Consider the following 23,083-nt stretch of genomic DNA (forward strand, 5'->3'; position numbering starts at 1 on the left):
AACGACCCCTCTTTGGGTTTCCAAGGAAGTATCACACACACACACACACACACACACACACATGTATGTATGGAAGGAGGCCAAACCCCTGAGAAAACTCCCTTTCAACTGACTGGCTGCACATTGCATATCTTATCGTACAGGTGATTATATAATCTAGTCATGGAGAATGATTATATCATAACTTGGAAACCACTTAGAATCATGGTCCAGCCATGTTGTCACAGAATCTTAGCCATCACACGTACCTTGTGATAGGCCAAATATGTCAGATAAGGGCTGATGTTAAACCTGGTTTAGAGAAACATATAGAGGCTAGTCTCTCTTATTTTCCTTTATGTCTGCTAGCTGACATTTTTGTCCTGTATATGAACTGTCTACAGTAGGTGAACCTAATATATGCATACAAACTAGTATAACTGGTGAATAATATCTAGCTTACATTCATCATATTTAATAACTGTGTGAATAGAATTTGCTGGGAACTAGGAGCTCTGGTGGCGTAGTGTCTAAGGCATTTGACTGCTCACCACAAGGCTGGGCATTCAAACCCACCAGCCACTCCTAGGAAGGCAGACTGGGCAATCTACTTCCATAGTGATATTGCCTCGGAAACCCAAGGGGAGGGATGCTATGAGTCAGATTGACGGCAGTGAGTTTAGTTTGGTTTTTGGAGAATTCTAAACTGCGTAATTTTTAACAATTATATGTATATAATTGTTAATAATTATATATATAATTTAACAATTATGTACATATAATTTAAAATCATAAAAATTATATATGATTTTAAGTTTTATGTACATAATTTAAAAAAATTAAAAATAAATGTTAGTTCCAACCATAAAATCATCATGAGAAAGAATATATATTGTAAAAATATCTTTATTGTACCTACTCTGCAGGTCTGGTCATTCTTCAAGGAGCATTCGTTTACATGTATGTGATGTTTTTGGTATTTGGCTAGCTTCTGGGCTGGCAAGGGGATGGGAGTAGTGGGACAAAGATGAGTAATACTCTTAACAAAGTCTACTAGGGAAAGAGACACAAACAATTTGAATACAGGATGATGTGGGAACTTGGAGAAGGGGTTCTGAGCTTTACTTCAGGATTTCAAAGGCCGGGATCCTGATATGTGAGCAAACAGGTGAATGAAGGTGGGAAGAACCTCTTAGGAATAAGCTGTGTCAGTGAAGGCACAGTGATGTGACTTGACAGAGAATGTAGGGAACTCCTGATTTCCAGAGACCATACAGGTAAGTTATGGGCTGTGTGAAGCCAGGTTTGCCTTGGTGAGGAGCTTGGGTTTTAGTCCTTGAGCAATAGGAAGCCATGACATGATCCAAGGAGAGGTCTGGGAACTTTAGGCTGTTTCACACAAAACCCAGCCTGCCACCCAATGGGGAAAATTGTTTCTCTTCTAGATTTAAGGCTCGGAAAAAAAAAAAAAAAAAACCTCACTGCCATCAAGTTGGATCTAACTCATAGAGACTTCTTGGGTTTCTGAGGCAGTATCACTACAGAAGTAGATTGCCCAATCTTCCAAGGAGTGGCTGGTGGGTTTGAACTGCCAGTCTTCTGGTTAGCAGTCAAATGCCTTAGGCACTACACCACCAGAGCTCCCAGATTTAAGGTTAGGGGAGATAAAATTTCATGGTTGAGCAAGTTAGGGGCCATTGAAGAGAATACACAATTTGTTGACGTGCAAAAATAAAAGGAGCCAATACTAAACAATGGTTCAAAACTGGGCTTTTGAGTAGTGCAAACGTAGCCTTGTTTCCCATTGGGCTACTTCAGCAAATGGACTTTTAAGCAAATTACCCAAGCTCTTATCTATAGAACAGTATGCAACCCACAGTTGTAAAGGGATAAAAGTGAGACACTTGGCAACAACAGTGCTTGATGCTGGTAAGAAGTAATTATTTGGTCGTGTAAAGGATTGTTCAAGTAATTTACCAAAAAACCAAACTCACTGTGGTCCAAAGGATCCGACTCATAGTGACCCCTCCTTGGGTTTCAGAAGCGGTATCACTACAGAAGTAGATTGCCCAACCTTCCTTCCCCACCAGCCTTCTGGTTAGTCAAATGCCTTAGGCACTAGGCCACCAGAGCTCCCTGTTCAAGTAATTTAACTGAAACAAAGCCAATTAAGCCCACTCTGAAGGAAAGGAAGCCTGGACTGGGGTACCTATCACTCATTTAACCCACTGGTACTGCTGGAACCTGTGCCCCTGACAGTGATGATCTCCAGTTACGCAAAAGGACTGCCCGGGATCTGCCAAAATTGGGGCAGAAGACCGCTGGGGGAAGTTGGCAGGCTCGCTTAGCCCTGGCCTCAGAAATTGTGGCGAAACTTTTTGACGCCTTCTATTTAAAGTCGCCGGGCTTACTCGTCCCCGGGCCGGGAATCCGAGCCGCCCGGGCAGGGCAGGGCAGGGGCCAGAGGCTCAGTCAGAGGGAGAACACCAGGCGGGCGCGGGCGGCTCCGGCTCGGGCTCCGGCTCCGGCCCAGGACAGGCGCGATGGCGAGCAGCGACAGCAACCACGCCACGGTGAGCTTCGGCTCCGAGGAGGACGAGGAGGTGACCCGGGAACTGGAGACGGAGGAGGAGTCAGAGGGCGAGGAGGACGAGACGGCCGCGGAGACGGAGGAGGAGCCCGACGCCAGGTAGCTTGTGCCTCTCCTGGGCACTGCAGCCAGAATGCTCCCGCCTGAAGGCCTAAACATGCCTGCAGTGGAGGGGGAAGGTGCTTCGGGAGGGAAACTATCTGCAACCTTCTTTTTATTTCCTCCCTTTTTAAGCTCCACACTTCATTTCCTTCGAGCTATGCACTTCTTCTCTGGGCATGCTGCCTTTTTAAAAAGAGCTTGAAGGTGAAGGTGCTTGCTGTCAACTGGAGTGACAGGCCCGCCTGCAGCAAAGCTCCTCTCCTTTCCCCCCCGCCCCTGCTCCTTGTGACTTGCTGCACTTGTTTATTCCTGGGGATTTACTTAGGGTCCTGCCTAACTGCAGAAATGTGCTGGCTGGAGGAACGCTTACATTTGGCCCAAGGGCAGGAACAATTTTGAAAGCCTGAGCTTGAGGAGATGGCGTGGGGGTGGGAGGAGGGAAGTCAAGAATGCCTCTCTTCCCTAGATGGGAAGCGCAATGTACCAAAAATGATCAGCACAGTGGCACTGAGGAAGAGGAAGACACAGAGAGGTACACAAGAGGTACAAACAACAAAGATAAACCCTTTTACATATACAATACTCTGTTGTTAGTGATAAACATTCATCTATGAGTAAATAGATGGGTGGACAGGCCGAATGATCAGTTATGTCTAAGTAAAAGAGAATATACCCATGACCATATAGAAGGCTGGCAGACAATATTTCTACATACATATTTGTACGTGCTGTAAGACTGTCAATATATGTAATAGAGCTAACAAGGGGCAAGGTTATGATAACTTCTTGGCCACAGCCAATCACCCCTGAGCGAGTGAGTAGTTGGACCTGTGGGCTCAGAACCATGATCACAAGGGACATCAAACTCAATTGGCATACCATACTACACAAAAACATTGTTCTACATCCAACTTTGGTGAGTAGTGACTGGGGTCTTAAAATGGGTCTCTCCTAGTCCAGGGCAAAGAAGAATGAAGAAAATCAAAGATGCGTGGAAGCAATTAGAGAACCATGTGAACCTCAGCCTATGTGACCATGAGACCAGAAGAACTACATGGTGCCTGGCTACCACTGTCAACCACTCAGAGGGGGATCAGTACAGGAGATCCTCGATAGAGTGGGATAAAATGTGGAACAAAACTCAAAATCATAAAAAGACAAGGTTTACTTGTTTGATGGAACCTGGGGAGACCCCCAAGACTATGTCCTGTAGTTACCCATTGGATCTGAAATTGAGCTCAGTCCCTGGCTTCCAGCCAAACAACAGACTGGCATATAGGGTGAACATTTGCATCAGGTAGATACACTCCTCAGAGTGATCAATTGTAGGAGAACAAAAGGGCAGTGTTTGCACAGAAAGATAGCTCAGAGGGCAGGAATGCATAGGAAAGAATACAGGGAAGAGGTAACTAAAGGGAAGATGTGAGGAGAGAGTTGTTACATTGTGGGAACTGCTGTCAATGTCATGAAACAAAATGTGTATGAGCTGCTGTATGGAGAATGGATTTGCTCTGTAAGCTTTCACCCAAATCACAATAAAAATTAAAAAAAAAAAAAAGACTGCCCTCTGATGCCTTCAAATGAATGGAGATCTCTGAGGTGCCTAGTGCTGGGCTTGGTTGCTGTAAGGGGAATTAATTTTGGTACCAAACCAACCCACTGTGATGGAGTCAATTCTGATTCATAGTGGCCCTCTAGGTAGAGTAGAACTGATCCATATGTTCCCAAGGCTGTAATCTCTACAGGAGCAGAATGCCTCATCTTTCTCCCACAGAGCTGCTGGTGGGTGCTGTCCACCAATCTTTTGGTGTGCAGCTGAGCATTTTAACCACTACACCACCAGGATTCTTTCAATTTTAGTACAAAGGCCCATAATTTTTTTGGAACAAAGAAGCATGAGTTCAGTTACCCTTGTTCTTAAAACCCTGCTTCTTGTTTTTCATAATCCCAAATTCATTTCAGTGAATGTAAATGCAATTATGTAACACTGTATAAAAAGACAGGTCACCTTCCACTTGGATGTCTCTTCCTTCTCTTCATCCTTCTTCATGGAGGTCATAAAATGAGAATAGTAGGAATTGTCGTTGTTGTTATGTGCCGTTGAGTCGGACCTGACTCATAGCAACCCCTCCTTGGGTTTCTGAGGCAGTATCACTACAGAGTAGATTGCCCAACCTTCCTTCTGAGGAGTGGCTGGTGAGTTTGAACCACCAACCTTCTGGTTAGCAGTCAAGTGCCTTAGGCACTATGCTACCAGAGCTCCCATAGTAGGAATTGTCACTATCTGTTTAGATTTGTTTCCACCTCCATTTGTTCTCTTTGATAATATGTTGCTTTTATTTCCACTGAGTGGTGTATCTGTCCACCAGTGATGCTGCTTCCTAAGACTATTGATCTTGTCACAAGAAAGGCTTTGTAAGTGACAGATGGATGTGCACCATTGCTTCAGAATGCCCATCTTCCCCCAACTTAAAAATCCTACCCAACCGAAGCCAATAAAGCTGAAGTTGTAGTAGCATCCCATAGAGTGACACTGATTAGGGAAATTGGTCAATAAGATAAAAAGCCTTGGATATCGGTCACATATTTACCAGGCAACTATGAAGCACAATCATTGCCCTCAAAGACTTTCTGGAAAAAGTTATGGAGCAATATGGAGAATATGAGACTATGCGTTTAATAAATTAGTGAAAGGAGAGTCTGTGGGTACTGTGGAAGGTCAAAAGAGAGCATGTACAGCCAGATGACTGCCTTGAAGTAGTGGGCATGAGCTGGGCCTTAGAGGGTGAGCAGCAGATGCATAAAGGAAAGTCAGAGGAGAAGACACCAGTGGGAAATGGAACAGGGAGTTTGGGGCCTATGATTTCTGGGCAGTTTTGAGAACAATACCCTTGCCCAACCAAAATTTATCCTAAGAGAATCTAAACACTAACTTTAACTAAAACATGAGCAGCTGTTAGTAATTCAAAGAGCCACTTTGGGGTCACATTGCTCTTTGACAAAGATCAAGAACTTCGGGTAAAGATCTGAATTAGCTATATAGTAAGTTTCAGCCGGAAGGCAGGTTGGGCAATCTACTTCCGTAGTGATACTGCCTTGGAAACCCAAGGACAGGTCACTGTGAGTCGGGTCCAACTCGATGGAACATAACAACAACAATAACAACAAGTTTCAGCCTGCTGTGATGACAGACAGTAAGGTGGACACCAGGCAAGAAGTCAGAATCCATGGAGTAGCAGGAAACATCTAGAAATAAGGTGGGTGGTTATGGAAGTCTTGAAAACCACCACATTTTTAAAATTTTGGATTTGATGACTTGGGTAATAAGGAGTCAGTAAAACTTCTGAACAGCGTTGGAGAACAGATGAATATTGTTGGAAAATTAGTCTGATAAGAGAATATTGGAAAGTTGGTTTTGAGAGGGCTTAGATCAGGTAGGTACTTGCAGAAAGGAAAAAAAGCAGTGTCTAGGGCTTGAATCACAGTGGAGGCAGTGGGAAAGGAGATGGCAGCGGTAATTATAAATATGAAGATATCAGTGGAGAGGAATTCCTAAGAGAATTTCTCCTACTTCAGCATGTTGTAAGAATCAAACCATTTTGTTGTGCATTAGTTTATAAATATGGCCTCAACTTTTTCTTCTGAGACCAGAGGTGAGAGTTTGAGGTAATCTGTAATGGATGGGAGGTTGGAATGATGTTTCACCTTTTTTTCCCCCTATCTTTTTGGCTTTTCCACCAAGATTTTACAATTAAAAAGGACCATTCACTCTGTGCCTGGCACAGTGCTAAGTGTTTACATTTTAAACCTTTCCAACAACCTGAGAGGTGAGTATCCTATTAAAGATGAGGAAACTAAGAGTTACATATTAAAAAAACCAAAACCAAACTCACTGCCATGGAGTCGGATCCTACTCATAGAGACCTCTCCTTGGGTTTCCGAGGCAGTATCTGTACAGAAGTAGATCGTCCAGTCTTCCACAGAGTGGCTGGTGGGTTTGAACCACCAGCCTCCTGGTTAGCAGTCAAATGCCTTAGTCACTATGCCACCAGAGAGCTCAAGACACATAAATATAAAAGCCCAGATGTGAGCTTAGATCTGCGTACTACAAATCATTAAACTTTTACCACCTCTTCCTTTTGAGGAGAGATACTTTGCCTCATCTGACTCATTATTTATTATTGGCTGAAACTTGAGTGGCCTTATTAAGCTTCTACTCTGAATATTGGAGGGAAAGGAAAAACCACATCTCTTTGAATAACAGTGGAAGTTTTTCCCCTTCTTGAGTAAAAAAGTTGACTCTACATTTTCTCATAGGTCAGAATCAATCTTAGAAACTGAATTACAAACTAAATTAAAAAAAAAATTGAGTGGCATTAATAGCAAAAAAATTTAACACAGCCTAAGTATCTAATAATAACAGAATGATTAAATTATTGCATTTATATGATGAGTCATTATTAAAATTTTATCTCTAAAATTTTTTAATAATATGAAAAATGCTTATAGTGAATTTGAAAAAAATAATTAATTTTATTATTTAGAATCACCTCAACCATAAGATAAGATATACACTGGAAAAAGGCCAAAAAGAAATATAGAAAAATGTTAATGGTGCTTATTGCTAAGTGAAATAATGATTAATATTTTTCTTTATTTTAGTTTTCAGTGTTTCTGTAATGAACATGTAGTGCTTTTCTGCATATTAGAAAAAATAAACTCTCTTTTAAAAATTTAAAGGACACAAAGTGTAGTCTGTCTGTAAATCTTTTTTTCACCCTTTCAAGTGTAATATGTAAAATTATCCATAACTACCTTTATCTAGGCGTAGTGCCTAAGGCCATTTGACTGCTAACCAGAAGGCTGGCAGTTCAAGCCCACCAGTCACTCTTTGGAAGTGAGATTGGACAATCTACTTTGGTAGTGATACTGCCTTGGAAACCCAAGGAGAGCTCACTATGAGTCGGGGATTGACTCTATGGCGGTGCTCAACTCAACACAACAACAAACCTCTTTCTAGGAAAATTCCCCTTTTACTGTACAAGGGCTTTTCTACCACAGAAAGCTCGATGTTACCTACACCAGTGCTTGCACTGGTTCGGAAAACTACTGTCCTGCTGTCATTCAGTGGTATGAAAATTATGTACGTGCAATGATCCTATTCCCCTTTGCCTGATAATAGGAGAATTCATTACTCCCCTCACAATGTTTACATTCTAGGTGGAGAAACAGAAAACCATAATTATTTCATTAACTGTTAAAGAAATTTAAGGAAGAAAAGGGGTGTATGCAGCACCTCAAAGTCGGCAGAAGGTCGTGGAGGCTTCATCGCCACCACTGGTGCAGGGTCTTGAATCATAATGAAGTGCCCCAGAAGGCTTGTAGTTTGTGGATATATGAAATGAAAAAGAAAAGATTTTTGTGTTTCTAAAACTTAACATCAAATCATTTGTAAATAATATATTTATAATACCCCCAGAATTTTAGAGCTAGGAGAAGCTTTAGAAACATCTATTCCCAACCAATCATTTTACAGATTCAGAAACTGTGAGGGGACATTTCTGTAAAGTCAAACAACTTTTTAGTCATAGAATTGGGACTAGACTCCAGTTATCTGGACTCCAATCTAATGTTTATTATTCATTCACCAAATATTTATTGAACTCTTATAATAGCAAGAGTGCCAGGCACTGTTGTAGACACAGGGATACAGTAGTGAACCAAACAAAGTCCTTGCTCTTCTGGAACTGACTTTCCAGGGTGAGAAGAGAAATAAATAAAATAAATATATGTCAGGTGGCAATAAGTGATATGAAGCCAAAACAGTAGGATAAGAAATATGTTCTTTTCAATAGGGTGGTAAAGAAAGCCTCCCTGATGACATGACATTTGAGCAGAGACTAATGAAAGTGAAGGATTACAAGTGTTCTAGGCAAAGGGAAGAGCAGGTGAAAGGGCACTGAGGCAGGAATGTGTGTGGCTTGTTTAAGGAACACAAAGATCAGGTTACTTTGGTCCTGTTCTCAGAAGGGACCATGCCCTAGAGAAGGTTATCATGCTTGGTAAAGTGGAGGGCCAGCAAAAAAGGGGAAAACCCTCAACGAGGTGGATTGACACAGTAGCTGCAACAATGTGCATAGGTGTAGCAAAGATTATAAGGATGGTGCACGACCAGGCAGTGTTTTGTTCTGTTGTACATAGGGTCACTGGGAGCTCTGGTAGCATCATGCCTAAGGCACTTGACTGCTAACCAGAAGGCTGGCGGCTCAAATCACCAGCCACTCCTCAGAAGGAAGGTTGGGCAATCCTACTTCTGTAGTGATACTGCCTCGGAAACCCTAGGAGGGGTCGCTATGAGTCAGGGCCGACTCGATGGCACATAACAACAACAACAACACATAGGGTCACTATGAGTTGGAGCTGACTCAATGGCACCTAACAACGACAACAACAACAACAACAAAAGATCAGGTTGCTGGACCAGAGTGAGCCAGGGGGAGAGTGATCAGAGATGAGTCTAAGAAGTGGTGGGGTTGCAGATCTTGTAAGGCTTGTAGGCTATAATAAAGACTATGAATTTTATTACGAATGAAATAGGAAGCCCTATTCTGTCTACAATAATACTACTGTTTTTGTTTTTTTTTTAAAGAAAATGTGATGAAAAAAATGTTTCAATCTCATGGTCTCCTGTATATAGAGAAATATTCAATAGACAGTCATTGTTTTGTATTTTTCTCTCCATAGACTAATGAAACCCAACTGATTTCACCTCTCCCACAGGGCACTTTGAAATTTTCCAGCATTTTTGTTTGGGATCATTCTCTATTAGCCAATTTTAATGTCTCTGTTTAAGCACAAAAATCGTTTGCTACAGCATTACCCAAAACTTCTGTCACCTTCAGTTACAGCTTTGCCAGTGCCTATGTTAACTAGATCTGGCTAAGCTGATAGAGTGAAAATTATTAGTGACATTCACATTTAACTAATCTTTGTAGGAAGCAAAACATTTGAAAGGTGAGGGGAATTTATAAATGGTTTATGTTATCAGTATGGAGCACTCTGTTCCATACAGCTATTTATATCGTGTCTCCCACTGCGGTACTTACCTAAGTGTTTTCACAAGTGTGTCATTTGAGCTAGCCCTCCTCTGAGGTCAGTGGGAAGAGCTTGGGATGGAGGAGTGAGAGCTCAGGATGCCAGAGGCTGAGGGAGGAGAGAAAGATAAAACAGAGTCCCTTGGAGCCAGAAACTGAAGAGCTATTTAAGTACTGGCTGCATGGATACTACATGTCCTTGGTAAGACTTTGATTCAACAAGACTTGACTCAACAGCAAAAGTTGGAATTATTTTTTTCTTTAAACCAACATAACTATTAAGAAGAGGCCACATTACCTGATAGAATGTACAAAGAAAATGTGTTGTATTCCCTGGATGTTCTGAATCTAGGCTCAACAAGAACCTTGACTTCATTCAGGCAATACAACCTCTTTCTAACAGGACAACTTGGAGAATTAACAATCTGTATGTTGTTGTTGTTATTATGTGCCATCAAGTCAGACCTGACTCGTAGCGACCCCTCCTTGGGTTTCCAAGGCTGTATCACTACGGAAATAGATTGCCCAAACTTCTTTCCAAGGAGTGCCTGGTGGGTTTGAACCACCAGCCTTCTGGTTAGCAGTCAAGTGCCTTGGCTACCAGAGCTCCTAATCTGTATATTGTATATGAAAATATTGTTTGATCTAGTTCAGTACTATCCAATAGGAAAACAATGTGAACCACATATGTAATTTTAAATTTTCTAGTAGCTACATTAAAAAATGGGAGCTCTGGTAGCATAGTGGCTAAGACACTTGCCTGCTAACCAGACGGCTGGCGGTTCAAACCCACCAGCCACTCCTTGGAAGGAAGGTTGGGCAATCCTACTTCCGTAGTGATACTGCCTCGGAAACCCAAGGAGGGGTCGCTATGAGTCGGGGCCGACTTGACGGCACATAACAACAACAACATTAAAAAATATATCCTTCTGTAGGGACAGATCTCTCCTAAAAATATGACCAAAGTATGAGAGACAAAGTCTGGTCATTGTTGCTTCTAAGAACCATTTCAGCTATCTTCTTCCAAGACAGATTTGTTTTTTCCTCTGGGAGTCCATGGTATGTTCAATATTCTTCACCAACACCATAATTCAAAGACATCAATTTTTCTGTGGTCTTCCTTATTCAGTAACCCGATTTCATATGCATGTGAGGCTATTAAAAAGACAGTGGCTTGCATCAGGCACACTGTAGTCTTCAAAGTGACATCTTTGCTCTTTAACACTTGAAAGAAGTCTTTTGCAACAGATTTGCTGAATACAATACATCATTTGATTTCTTGACTGCTGTTTCCATGGGTGTAGATCATGGATCCAAGTAAAATGAAATCCTTAACAACTTCAATCTTTTTTCCACTTATTATGATGTTGCTTATCTATCAGTCCAGTTGTGAGGATTTTTGTTTTCTTTATTTTGAGGTATAATCCATATAATCCATTGAAGGCTGTAGTCTTTGAACTTCATCAGTAACTGCTTCAAGTTTTCTTGACTTTCAGCAAGAAGGTTGTCATCTGCATATCACAGGTTGTTAATGAGTCTTCCTCCAATCCTTATGCTGTGTTCTTCTTCATATAGTCCAGCATCTTGGATTATTTGCTCAGCATACAGATTGAATAAGTATGGTGAAAAAATACAACCCTGATGCACAGCTTCTCTGTTTTTAAACCACGCAGTATCCCTTTGTTCTGTTTGAACAACTGCCTCTTGGTCTATGTACAGATTCTTCATTAGCACAATTAAGTGTTCTGGAATTCCCATTCTTTGCAATGTTAGCTATAAATTGTTAATGATCCACGTAGTTGAATGCCTTTGCATAGTCAATAAAACATACAGGTAAACATCTTTCTGATATTCTTTGCTTTCAGCCAAGATCCATCTGGCATCAGCAAGGATATCCACTCTTTCACATCCTCTTCTGAATCCAGCTTACATTTCTGGAAGTTCCCTGTCTATGTACTACCATTTTTGAATTATATTCAGCAAAATCATACTTGTGTGTGATATTAACAACATTGTTCAGTAATTTCCATACTTTGTTGGATCTTTGGAATGGGCAAACATCTAGATCTCTTCCAGTCAGTTGACCAGGTAGCTGTCTTCCAAATTCCTTGGCATAAATGAATGAGTACTTCCAGATTTGCATCCATTTGTTGAAACATCTCAGTGGGTATTCCATAAATTCCTGGAGTCTTGGTTTTTTGCCAATGCCTTCAGTGCAGTTTGGACTTCTTTCTTTAATACAATTAGTTCTTATCATACACTATCTCCTGAAATGGTTGAACAGTAAAACCATTTGATACTCTGGTATTCCTTTTTGGTACAGTGACTCTGTATATTCCTTCCATCTTCTTTTTATGCTTCCTGTATCATTCGATATTTTGCCCATAAAATCCTTCATTATTGCAACTCAAGGCTTGAATCTTTTCTTCAGTTCTTTCAACTTGGGAAATGCTGAGCGTGTTCTTCCCATTTGATTTTCTAAGTCCAGGTCTTTGCAAATTTCATGATCACATTTTACTTGTCTTCTTGAACCCTCTTTGAAATCTTCTGTTCAGCTCTTTTACTTTGTCATTTCTTCCATTGCTTCAGCTACTACTCTCCATTCAAGAGCAAGTTTTGAATCATTTTTGACATCTGTTTTGGTCTTTTCTTTCATCTCTGTCTTTTTAATGACCTTTTGCTTTTTTCATGTGTGATATCCTTGATGTCATACCACAAGTCATCTGGTCTTCGGTCAATGGTATTCAGTGTGTCAAATCTATTGTTCAGATGGTCACTAACTTCAGGTAGGATATACTCAAGGTCACTTTGGCTCTTGTGGATTTGTTTTAATTTTCTTCAGCTTCAACTTCAACTTGTATATGATCAGTTGATTATTGGTTCCACAGTTGGCCCCTGCCTTGGCCTGACTGGTGATATTGAGCTTCTCCATTATCTATTTCCACAGATGTAGTTGATTTGATTCCTGTCTCTTTTATGTTGTTGACAAAAAGTATTTATAGTGGCTAAGTCGTTGGTCTTGCAAAGTTTTATCATGAAATCTGGTGTCATTTCTATCAACAAGGCTGTATTTTCCAACTACCAATGCTTATTCTTTGTTTCCAACTTTTGCATTCCAATTACTAGTAATTATCAGTGTATGTTTGCTTGATTTCTGACTGAAGAAGTTGGTAAAAATCTTCAGTTCCTTCATCTTTGGCTTTAGTGGTCGGTGCATAAATTTGAATAATAGTAGTAATAACTGGCCTTTCCCGTAGGTGTATGGGTATTATTCTATTACTGTCAGCATTATACTTCTGGGTAGACCTTGAAATTTTCTTTCTGATGATGGATCAGATGCCATTCTTCTTCAATTTGCCATTCCCAGCATAGTAGACCATATGATTGTCTTATTCCAAATGGTCATTTCAGTTCACTGATGTCTATGATATCCATCTTAATGCATTTCATTTCATTTTTGTCAGCTTCCAATTTTCCAAGATCCATATTTTGTTCATTCCACATTGTGATCATTAATGGATATTAATAAGACCCTGAACAAGATGGATTGACACAATGGCTGCAATGGTGGCCTCAAATATAGCAATGATTATGAGGATGATGCAGGACCAGGCAGTGTTTCGTTTTGTTGTACATAGCGTCTCTAAGAGTCTAAATTAACTTGATAGCACCTAACAACAGCAAATGGGAACTGCCATATTAGACTAGTTCTAGTCAATACTAGAAGTTCATTAGCATAGTGCCTAAGGCACTTGACTGTTAACCAGAAGGCTGGCGATTCAAACCCACCAACCACTCCTTGGAGGGAAGTTTGGGCAATCTACTTCCATAGTGATACTGCCTTGGAAACCCAAGGAGCGGTCACTATGAGTCGGACCTGACTCCACGGCACATAACAACAACAACAACAGTAGCACATTAAAAAAGGTAAAATGAAAGTAATGAAATTAATTTTAATAATGTCTTTCACATGTATAGCACATTAATAGTCACATGAGGTTGTTGTTGTTGTTGTTAGCTGCCTTCGAGTTGGCCACCAGGCCTTTCTTCCCAGTCCTTCTTAGTCTGGAAGCTCCACAGAAACTTGGTCAGCTTCATAACAACATGGAAGCCTCCACTGACAGATGAGTGCTGGCTGTGTCTGAGGTGCATTGAATATGAATCGAACTTGGGACTCCTGTGTGGAAGGTGAGAATTCTACCACTGTACCACCAATGCCTCACCTACATGTCATTAGTGGCTGTCATATTGGACTAGTTCTAGTCAATACTAGAAGTCAATTAGCTTCATTGGAATCCATAAGAACTCCAGTGATAACGAATTCCCTATGTCAGGCCCTGTGCTAGTTACCAGGAGCATAAAGATAATTGGATGACATAATTGCTTATCTCAAGAAATTTATAGTCTGGGAAGAGGACACAATTAACTGCAACATAATGTTGTAAGTGCTACACTAAGGTTATTCACAAAGGAATATGCAAAAGATATTCATTTTTCCTAAAATAAGATTTAAAAAGTTTTTCAGAGAAAGTACATCTGGGCAAAAAGATATTCCAACCACAGGAAATGGTTAGATATTTCTCTGGTTCCTGGTGCCAGGCCTTGTGCTGCAAATCACTGCTCCACCTACACATTCTTTTTCTTTCTTTCTTTTTCTCATTTTTATTTTTTATTGTGGTTTGGATGAAAATTTACAGAGCAAATTAGTTTTTCATTCTATAATTTATATACATTTTATTTTAAATATTAGTTGCAAATCCCTCAGTGTAACAGCTGTCTTCCCACTTCCTTCCTAAGTTCTCTGTTTCCATTTTTACTTCTTTCCTTCCTTCTGAGCTTTGTATCTGGGCAAATGCTGCCCTGTTGGTCTCATATTGCTGATTGTTCTGAGCAGTACATTCCTCACAAGTGTTATAGTTCACTTTATAGTCTAAGCTTTCTTTAAATAATCCATAATCACTCTAGAGTTTCCATGGTTGAGAATATTTGTTGAATGAATAAGTGAATGAATGAATGGGTGAATGTAAAATCATCCAGATTTTTTCGAGAAGTAAATTTTGTTGGGATGTTGAACCTGTTAGAATAGGTAGAATTTCATCGGTTCTTGACCATTCATTTTCCAGGGATTGACAATGCCCAGTGATTTGGATACACAGTACCTTAGAGGGAATAGTGATAAGTCCTGGGGGATTGTTCAATTAAAATGCTCATGGTCATCATTCCCACTTTCTGTGACTTATCAGGAAACATTCCTCAGACTGATCCCTGAGTCAGATCGTAGATAGAAGGATAATAGGATTTGCTTGTTGTCCAGTGAAAAGTCCTCTATTAAAACAGTTGAAGCAGATTCAGTTCCAAAATGCACATCCTAATCTGACAAAGTCCAAAATGTGTGAGAAGATTAATTGATACCATTCTTCAGTCTACCAAATGCTAAATGATCAAAGCCCTCTCATAGGGCTGTTACTTTGAGTGTACCTCTTTTTAGGAAAAATCCACATGCTAAATCCAAAATTTACATTCACCATCAATTTCCTCTTGATGGCTAATTTCACTAGGGCATTTAAAATTGTCAATTTGTAAATAAAATGTATTTACTTCATTTTCAAAAAATGTATCTCATTCATTCAACAAGTATTTATTGAAGGCCTACTATGTGCTAGGAAATGTAAACATGAAGTGAATAAAACAGAGTTCATAGTCTTGAGAGTTTAGATTCTGCAGAGAGAGGACGCTAAACAAATAATCCTACAAGTAATTAATTAGTTGAAGCAAATGCATTGGTAAAATGAGTTGGTCCTGGGGAGCTTTGGTAAGGGTCCACTAGGACCCTGACACTCCAAGTCCAGCACCTAAATCCTCTTTGCTCGCTCTCCCAGGAGTTTTTTCTTTGTGTCACAGGTCCTCTCTTTCTAGCCCTTCCTCTTTTTATCTACAGCATAAAGTTCTCTGGTCTTGTGGTCTAAGTCTGGCAGGAGCGCCTGGCTGCTGGTGACATTTATCCTAGAAAGGACCTTAGATATCATCTAGCATAACCTTCTCATGATTCTGTGATTGAACAAAGGCTCAGAAAAGGGACAGGGAATCCAATACTTACTCAAAGAACATCTAATCTACGCCAAACACTGTCACTTGCTATTTTGAGTCATTTATGCAATAGCTCTATGATACAAGCATTGTTTCCATTTTACAGAAGAGAAAACTGAGGCTTAGCAGTAGTGAGTAATTTACTAACTTTAGACAGCTAGTAAGTATTGTAGCTAGGATTCTAAGCCTACTCTAATGGCAGAGCCAGTCCTAGAAATCTTAGTTCTGTGCTCATGTCAATATTTTATACACACACACACACACACACATTCATTATTAGCTAATTTATTTCTTTTTTATTTGAGCATAAATTTATGATTTTTAAATAATTATTTCAATTTACTTCAAATTTTAAAAGCAAAAGCATAAAAGACTCTGAAAATCTGGTAGCTAATCCTGACCAGTACCTTGGCTATATTAAATTTCCTAATGTGTAATAAGGAGAGTAGATCTTGTGTTTAAAAATAGACATTAGGCAATCCAATGCGATTGAATTTTCATGAGGTCAAAGATAGCAACACCAAAATAACTTTTCCACATGCTGTATGGGTGCATAGGGTAAACTTTCAATAGGCATTTAGTATAATATCTATAAAAATTTAGATCCTCTGTTTCAAATATGGAGTTTATATTAAATTTGAGGTGGTAAGCTCTGAAGTTTTCATATCTAGTATGTTTTTTGTTTGTTTTGTTTTTAAGAGAGTATGAGAAGAGAGAAATGTTGTCTTTGGCTCTTCTTATGTTTCAGGATCTCCCAGAAGGGCCTTAATGAATCTCCTGTGCATGGAACATCGTTTAGGGCATAAACAAGTACATTGCATTGAAAAACACTCAGTAAATAGAAAAGACTTGGATTGTGATCCAGACTCTGTCACTTACAAGCTGTGTGCTTGGGGCAAGACACTTAAGCACTGCTCTTCGCCTGCTCTCAAGGCTCTACCTGATCTGCCCCCTCGCTACCTCTCAGCTCATCTGCTATCACTCCCTGCCATGTTCACTACATTCCAGACATGCTGGCTTCTTTTTGAACTTCCAACAGCTTAAGCCTGTTCCTGAATCCAAGTCTTTGCAATTACTGTTTTCTCTCTTTAGAATGCTTCTTTTCAATTCCATTATTTAGGTTTCAGTGCAAATGTCACTTTCTTAGAGGCTTTCCTCCACCACCCTGCCAAATGGACTTAGTTCTCTCCCTTCACATCTTTTACTATCTTCATAGCACCTATCACTATTTAAAATTATTTCATAACACCTGTTGCATTTCTTCATAACACCCATCACTCTGAAATTTTACATGTTAGTTTGTTTATTGCCACTACCACTAGAATGTATCCTCCATGAGGGCAGGCAACTTGCTTCTATTCTCTGCTGCATCCCCAGCACCTAGAACACAGTACCTAGCACATGTTGTTGTTTTTGTTGTTATATGCCATTCAGTTGGACCTGACTCATAGAGACCCCTCCTTAGGTTTCCGAGGCAGTATTGTAGTAGGTGTTTAAGAAATGATTGTTGCATGAATGAATGGTTGGATCTCACCATAAAACATTTCATCCTCGGGATCTTAGGTTTCCTACTGTCTGATGCACACCACTCATGTTACCATCCTCCTATCAAATAACCTTGCTCTTAGATGCCAAAGCAAGGTCATGGAGTATGAGAAGTAGTCAATGAATTTGGAAAAACATAAGAGAGAGATTAGTGATTTGTAGAAATGCCAACACCATTAAAAGAGTTAATTGGTATCTATTTTAGATTGGATTCACATTTGAACAAATCCTGTCAGATACAGGATCTAGGACACTTTTCTAGGTAGAGAGGACACCAAGAAGAGGAAAATGGGTGCTTAGAAAAAGAGAGGGCACCAAAAGCAGGCTGGTGCTATAGTTATGCCTTAATCTAGCCTGCTCACAGGAGTGAGTTAAGGATATCACCTGTACCTAGATCTATGTCATCCAGGAAACTGCAGAAGGAAACTTCCTCTAACACTGGGTGGATTCCTCAAGAGAGGAAGTGATACTTGATCCACTCTTTAGGGAATCCAGAACACAAAAGTTGGAAAAAAAAAATACAAAGTTAACAATGGAAATATATAAGCTAGTATCAAATGTACAATTAAATTTGGTTAATGGAATTAGAACCCCTACTTCAAATCCTAGTGGAGTTACTGAATATCAGTCTAGGTTGGCAGAACGATGCCTCTGTGACTGCAAGACCAACATGGAGAGAAAGGACTAAGAGCATTAGAAAATCTGAGCTTTATCTGAATGGAGTCCCTGGGTGGTGCAAACAGTTAAGAGTTTGGGTACTAACCAAAAGGTTGGAAGTTCAAACCTACCCAGAGGCACTTTGAAAGAAAGTGCTTCTGAAAGGTCACAGCTTTGAAGTGTGGTTCTGCTCTGCACACATAGGGCTGCCATGAGTTGGAATCGATTCAATGGCAACTGGTTTGGGGTTTTTATTTTTTTATTCTTTTTGGTATTGTCTGACTAACTTGCAAGAATCAGTGACCTACTTTATTTTAGAGGAAAATGGTAAGAAATGGTAACATTTTCTTAGATTTTTCTTTCTATGTCTCTCTGTTTCAGTTCACATTTGTGGCTCAATCTGCCAAAGTTTCCATTTGTCAATCCCATAAATTCCCTTGGACAGAGTTTGCATAGTTTATCAGTTCAGAACCATGAATTCAGAAGCTCAGGCTTTAGCAATAATACTACCACTGAGCAGGTTTCAATTTGCCAGCATAGCTTTATGTAAATTATTCCCTCTAGATGAGGGGTGCTGCCTTGGGTCCTGTGTCAATCAGGGTTCTGAACTGCAAGAGAAGCTGTGCCTATTTTAAGCAAAAAAATGATAACAGATGTTGGTAGCTCATAGAACCGTAAGAAAAGTGAAGACTTACGCTTTCACTAGCCAGGAACAACCCTAAAATCATGCCCCAGAAGTGGTCTGATGAACTATTATAGCTCAACTATACAAATAACCCAATTAAAAAATGGAAAAAGGATGTGGATAGACAGTTCTCCAAAGAAGACATACAAATGACTAGTAAGAACATGAAAACATGCTCAACATCATTAGCCATCAGGGAAATGCAAATCAAAACTACAAAAGACACAACTTCACACCTACCAGGAAGGCTATAATAAAAAAAAAGACTGATAATAACAAGTGTTGGTGATAATGTGGAGAAATTAGAATGTTCATACACTGCTAGCAGAATGTGGAATGGTGCAGTTGCTTTGGAAATTAGATTGGCAGTTCCTCAAATGGTAAAAATAGAGTTACCATATGACTCACCAGTTCTACTCATAGGTATAAATCCAAGATAAATGAAAACATATGTCTACACAAAAACTTGAAATGAATGTTCACAGCAGCATTATTCTTAATAGTCAAGACCAATGTCCATCAACTGGTGAGTATATAAACAAAATGTGGTATATCCCTGTTGTTTTTGTTGTTGTTATATGCTGTCGAGTTGGACTCGACTCATAGCAACCCCTCCTTGTGTTTCTGAGGCAGTATCACTACGGAAGCAGATTGTCCAACTTTCCTTCTGAGGAGTGGCTGGTGGGTTTGAACCTCCAGCCTTCTGGTTAGCAGTCAAGTACCTTAGGCACTATGCTACCAGAGCTCCAGGTATATATATATCCCTACAGTGGAATATCATTCAGCCATTAAAAGGAATGAAATACTGATAAATGCTGCAGCATGGGTGAACCTTGAAAACGCTATGCTAACTGAAAAAGCCAAACACAGAGGACAAAATATTATGTTTCCATTTATATAAAATGTCCAGAAAAGAGAAATCTAAAGAGACAGAAAATAGATCAGTGGTTGTCCAAGATTGAGGTGGAGGGGGTAGGAGACTGAAAGGTTAAGTAGGATTTTGTTCTGGTTTATTAAAAATGTTCTAAAATTGATAGTGGGGATGGCTGCAGATCTGTGTAAATATACTAAAAATCATTGAATTATGTTCTTTAAATGGATAAATTGTACAGCATGTGAATTTATCTCAGTGTTGTTGTTGTTAGGTGCTGTCAAGTCAGTTCCAACTCGTAGCACCCTACATATAACAGAATGAAATGTTGCTTGGTCCTGTGCTGTCCTCACAGTAATAGATATACTTGAACACATTATTGCGTCCACTGTGTCAGTCCATCTCATTGAGGGTCTTCCTCTTTTTTGCTGACGCTTTACTTGACCAAGATTGATCCTTCCTGATAACATGTCTAAAACAAATGAGACAAAGTCTCTCCATTCTTATTTCTAAGGAACATTCTGGCTGCACTTCTTCCAAGTCAGATCTGTTCCTTCTTTTCATGTCCATAAACCAAAAATCAAACCCACTGCCGTCAAGTTGATTCTGACTCATAGAGACCGACCCCCGTTGGGTTTCCGAGGTGTTAAAACTTTACGGAAGTAGATTGCCCAGTGTTGCTTCCACAGAATGGCTGGTGGGTTTGAATCCACCACCTGACTGGTTAGCAGTCAGATGCCTTAGGCAGTGTGCTACATAGTATATTCAACAGTTTTTGCTAACACCGTAATTCAAATGCTTCAGTTCTTCTTCAGTCATATTTATTCATTGTCCAGCTTTTGCATGCATATGAGATAACTGAAAATACTATGGCTTCAGTCATCAAAGTAACATCTTTGCTCTTTAAGATCGTAAAGAGCTCTTTTAGAGCAAATTTGCCCAAGATGATACATCATTTGATTTCTTTCTTTCTTCAATAATTTATCTATTGTTGAGAATATACACCAACTGAACAGTTTCTACATACATAATTCAGTGACACTGATTACATTCTTAAGGCACTTGACTGCTAACTAGAAGGCTGGAGGTTCAAACCCACCAGCCACTCCTTGGAAGGAAGGTTGGGCAATCTACTTCGGTAGTGATACTGCCTCGGAAGCCCTAGGATGGGTCGCTATGAGTTGGGTCTGACTCGATGGCACATAACAACAACAACAACAGTTGTACAACCATTCTCACCTTCGTTTTCTGAGTTGTTCTTCTACCGTTAACAAAAGCTTAAATTGACTGCTCTATCTGATTTTTTTGGGAACTCTGGTAGCGTAGTGCCTAAGGCACTTAACTGCTAACCAGAAGGTTGGTGGTTCAAACCCACCAGCCACTCCTCAGAAGGAAGATGGGGCAACCTACTTCCATAGTGATACTGCCTCGGAAACCCAAGGAGGGGTTGCTATGAGTTGGGTCCGACTCGATGGCACATAACAACAACAACAACAACAACAACAACATCTGCTCTTTTGAGTTGCTGTTGTCAGTTTGATCCCATAGATAAACAAACAAACAAACAAAAAACTCACTGCCCTCGAATTGATTCTGGCTCACAGCAACTCTATAGGACAGAGTAGAACTGCCAGATAGGGCTTTCAAGGCTGTAAATCTTTACGGAAGCAGGCTGGCTCATATTTATCCTATGGAGCAGCTGGTGGGTTTGAACTACCGACCTTTTGGTTAGCAGCTGAATGCTTTGACCACTGTGCCACCAGAGTTCCTCTTGATCCTATATACCAAAACCAAACTCAGTGCCATCGAGTTGATTCTGACTCGCAGCAACCCCCACTGGCTTTCCGAGGCTGTAAATCTTTACAAAAGTAGATTGCCCCATCTTCCTTTTGCAGAGCAGCTGGTGGGTTTGACAGGATCTGGCTTGTGGGTTTGAACTGCTGACCCTCTGGTTAGCAGCCAAATGCCTTACCCTCCATACCAGTACAGCTCCTTTTGATCCCATCTAGATAGATCTTAATAGATCATAATGTTCAAGGCAGACATTCCTTTAAAATTCTTTTTTTTTGTTTTGTTTAGGTGAAGGCTTACACAGTGAATTAGGGTCTCATTTAACAACTTTTATACAAATCGTTCCGTGGCATTGGTTAGAATTTTCACATTATGTCAGCATTCTCATTCCATTTATTCTGTTTCCATTGATACAGCTTCTCTTCCCTTTCTTGTTTTCTCATCTCTGCTTTTGGGTAAATGTTGACATTCTTTACTAGTTAAATTAAACTATTGTTCAGTTTTAAGAAGACATCAGGGGATCATTTGATATCTTGGCTGCTGCTTCCATGAGCATTGATTCTTGATCCAAATAAAGTGAAATCCTTGACAACTTCAATACTTTCTCTATTTATCATTATGTTGCTTGTTGTTCCTGTTGTGAATATTTTTGTTTTCTTTATGTTGAGGTGTAATCCATACTGAAGGCTGTAGTCTTTAATCTTCATCAGTAAATGCTTCAAGTCCTCTTCAATTTAAGCAAGCAAGATTGAATCATCTGCATATCACAAGTTGTTAATGAGTCTTCCTCTAATTCTGATGCTGTGTTCTTCTTCATATAGTTCAGCTTCTCGGATTATATACATATTATGTGTGTGTGTGTGTGTGTATATATGCTGACATAATGTGTATGTATGTGTGTGTGTGTGTATATATATATATATATATATATATATGTAGGCTGGTAGTTCAAAACCACCAACCACTCCTCAGAAGGAAGGTTGGGCAATCTACTTCCATAGAGATACCAAAAAACCCAAACTCACTGCTGTCCAGTCAGATCTGACTCATAGCAACCCCTCCTTGGGTTTCTAAGGCAGTATCTCTATGGAAGTAGAGTACCCAACCTTCCTTCCCAGGAGTGGCTGGTGGGTTTGAATCACCATCCTTCTAGTTAGCAGTCAAATGCCTTAGGCACTATGCCATCAGAACTCCCTCCATAGAGATACCACCTCAGAACCCAAGGAAGGGTCGTTATGAGCCGTGATTGACCCCATGGCAGAGAGTTTTTTGGTGTTGTATGTGTATATAAAATATATATAAAGCTATTTAAAAATAAAATGATCTGGTGAGGAACTGTTACAGGAGGGGGACCCCGCAAAACCAAATGGGTTCTTGTCTTCTGGTGAGAAGGAATTGCTTGCAGAGACAGAGGTGGTTTATAGAGAGCAAGCTTTAATGAAACACTGCACGAGACTGTACAGTGGGACAGCAAACTAGGTGTATAGCACGCTAGCTGGACTGCCAATGTTTCCCAGTTGGCTTAAAGCAATTATAGGGGACAGAATGAGGAAGCTATACAATTAGCAAGTCACAGGGGCAGCATTCCTAGCTTTTGATTCTCTGGTCTTTAGGAGCTCTGGTGGCGTAGTGCCTAAGGCACCTGACTGCTAACCAGAAGGCTGGCGGTTCAAACCCACCAG

The 23,083-nt window shown here is 40.1% G+C and overlaps 1 protein-coding gene across 1 annotated transcript in view; it reads left to right on the forward strand.

Moving 5' to 3' along the window:
* The first annotated feature begins 2,522 nt into the window (after nt 1-2,522).
* The window catches only part of CMYA5 (cardiomyopathy associated 5), a 159,645-nt gene continuing 139,084 nt past the window's right edge, over nt 2,523-23,083 (forward strand). Inside the window, exon 1 of the mRNA XM_007943481.1 lies at nt 2,523-2,668. Within this exon, the coding sequence (XP_007941672.1) occupies nt 2,523-2,668 (146 nt within the window). The remainder of the gene's footprint in view (nt 2,669-23,083) is intronic.

This window comes from Orycteropus afer, unplaced genomic scaffold (assembly GCF_000298275.1).
Source record: "Orycteropus afer afer isolate SDZICR_OR568_19922 unplaced genomic scaffold, OryAfe1.0 scaffold00107, whole genome shotgun sequence".
In the NCBI taxonomy this organism is placed as follows: Eukaryota; Metazoa; Chordata; class Mammalia; order Tubulidentata; family Orycteropodidae; genus Orycteropus; species Orycteropus afer.